The following is a 2,450-nucleotide window of genomic DNA, read 5'->3' as shown; positions in this document are numbered from 1 at the left end:
TATATGAGATGAATTTGTGTTCTGTTTCTGGATTCTCAGCTCTTACCTAAAGCTCCAAACATCATTGCATAAATGAGAGAGGGTTTCTTCATTATTATGATTTGACTTTGTCTATATGAAAATTAATTATGTGTATGTGTGCACAAAGGAGTCTGTGTATATGTGTATAAATGTATTTATGTTTATATGTATACCTGTGCTTATGAAGAATTAAGCATATGTTTTATACATAAGCTCCTGTGACTATATATGTTAATATGTACAAATGTGAGTGTATATACTTGCATTGCTGCTTAATAAAATCTATATATATATTATTTTTTTTTGTATTTTCCTTTTTGTTTTACACCTAGAATGGCTTGACTGAATGACCTGACAAAAATGACCACTTCTTACAACTATGAAAAATGCAATCACAGATTTTCTTCTATGATCAAGCTCCAAACAGACCCACTCCAAAGCGGTATCGCAAATATAATAGTGTACAGGCTCCTGTTTCGTCTGGTGCTAAGACATCACCCACTTCACCAGCTGTAGTATGTCTGAACCAGAAACCCAACTTTTCTGATGGCCCGATCAGAAGAAACCTTCTCCCAGAACTTACTCAAACATACATTTCTCTGAGAAATCGCCTCGATTCTTCTTTGACCAGCCACGATGAGACACAGAGACAACTATATGAACAGTCTAAAGCTTCTTCAGAAAAAATACTTGACAAATTGGCAGTTTATCTTGATAATACACCAAACCTTGCAGAACTGGTACCAAAAAGTCTAGAATATCAATTAATGTGTAACTTTAAAGAATTCACCACAAATGTTGTTGTGATTCCTCGACAATGGCAGACAGCTGCTATGAGAGAGCAAGCTAAACTTAGCCGATCGGCAAAGAAAGCTGAAGCTGCCAATATTAATACAGCTCTGTCTACAGGGGTTACAACAAGTAATACTGAAACACACAACGTAAACAGTGAGTTAACTGTGTCAGAATTTAAGCTCAAAAAACGTCAAACACCTTCTCCATTAGGAGATTATGGAGACTCGGAATTAAAAATGTCTTCAGCCAATTCACGGACCACTAGAGAAAGAGCAGGTTCCAAAACTGGAGGTATTCATACAATTTATGTTTCCTTAAATGTTTGGTCTTTGATTGCTTTTATTTTCATTCATTCATCATCATCATCATCATCATTTAATGTCTGTTGTCCATGCTGGCATGGTTTGGATGGTGTGACCAGAGCTGGCAAGCTGAGAAGCTGCACCAGATTCCAGTTTGATTTGGTATGGTTTCTATGGCTGGATGCCCTTCCTAATGCCAAACACTTCACAGAATATGCTGGGTGCTTTCATGTTGCATCACACAGGTGCTTTTACATGATACCACATGGGCGCTTTTACATGTTGCCACACAGGTGCTTTTATGTTACACCCCCAGAAGGATTGGTTTGGACTAAAATGCCTTACTGTATGTAAGTTTAATAGAATACACGACTGGAATATAAAAATGAATATAGAAAATATAAAATATCTATGTAGATAATATAAAATGTATGTTGTGCTTGAAAATCTACTGGTTATTCTGTGAATCTCTTTTTGCTAGACAACAAAGTTATAGGGATATAAACACACCGACACTGGTTGTCAAACAGTGAGGATAAATACATACTCATATATGTATGGTGTGTGTTGCTGATAGAATACGAATTTCAGAAGATGCTCAGATAAGAAATTTTGTCTTTTCAACCTCGTTCATGTACTCCTGTTTCTGCGTAGATCATAAACATCACCCATTCGTTCTTTATAATCTATCTATTTCTTTACTATGTAAACATAGTTCCGATAGCTTCGTCTTGTTTGTCTTATGTTCATGCATATCCATTAATCGTCACATTTTATTTATTTTATTCAAGTCTATCATTTCATTAATTCATTCTCTCTAAATTTGTCTAACCATAGTATGCAAGTGCAGAAGATGCTCTCATCTAAACTTGCTGGCTCGCGGTTCACCTGCCCTCGCACCCCTACACCTTTACTGGAAGTTCCTATCCTCTGTCATCCTTGGTTGTCTCCTGCGAACACTTCTAAGGGCCTAACACCATCCCCACCCCTACCTAGGGTTTATCGAGCATATAGCGCATAAAAATGGTGTAGTGTATGCAGGTTGTAGACTATTGTTTGTTTATGAATTCTGCCAAATGCAAGCTTTCTTTTCAGATACATGACACTGCTGTCCCTCATCCCAGGGTCTCACGGGCCCACACCTCCAACACCCTCAGAGTTGGCACACTGAACGTCAGCACACTGAACGTCAGCACACTGAACGTCAGCACACTGAACGTCAGCACACTGAACGTCAGCACACTGAACGTCAGTACACTGAAAGACAGGTCTGGTGAGATTGTTGAGATGCTTGAACGGAGATGTGTAGATTTGTGCTGCATCCAAGAAGTA

General features: G+C 38.2%; 1 protein-coding gene across 1 annotated transcript in view; it reads left to right on the top strand.

The window, feature by feature from the left end:
• Positions 1-2,450, top strand: part of LOC106879840 (uncharacterized) — a 62,743-nt gene that overhangs the window by 10,875 nt on the left and 49,418 nt on the right. The window contains exon 2 of the mRNA XM_014929544.2: positions 354-1,107. Within this exon, the coding sequence (XP_014785030.1) occupies positions 408-1,107 (700 nt within the window). The 5' untranslated portion in view covers positions 354-407. The remainder of the gene's footprint in view (positions 1-353; positions 1,108-2,450) is intronic.

Source organism: Octopus bimaculoides, chromosome 11 (assembly GCF_001194135.2).
Source record: "Octopus bimaculoides isolate UCB-OBI-ISO-001 chromosome 11, ASM119413v2, whole genome shotgun sequence".
Classification (NCBI taxonomy): domain Eukaryota; kingdom Metazoa; phylum Mollusca; class Cephalopoda; order Octopoda; family Octopodidae; genus Octopus; species Octopus bimaculoides.
The sequence above is the reverse complement of the archived record's forward strand: the minus strand, read 5'-3'. Positions and strand labels throughout refer to the sequence as shown.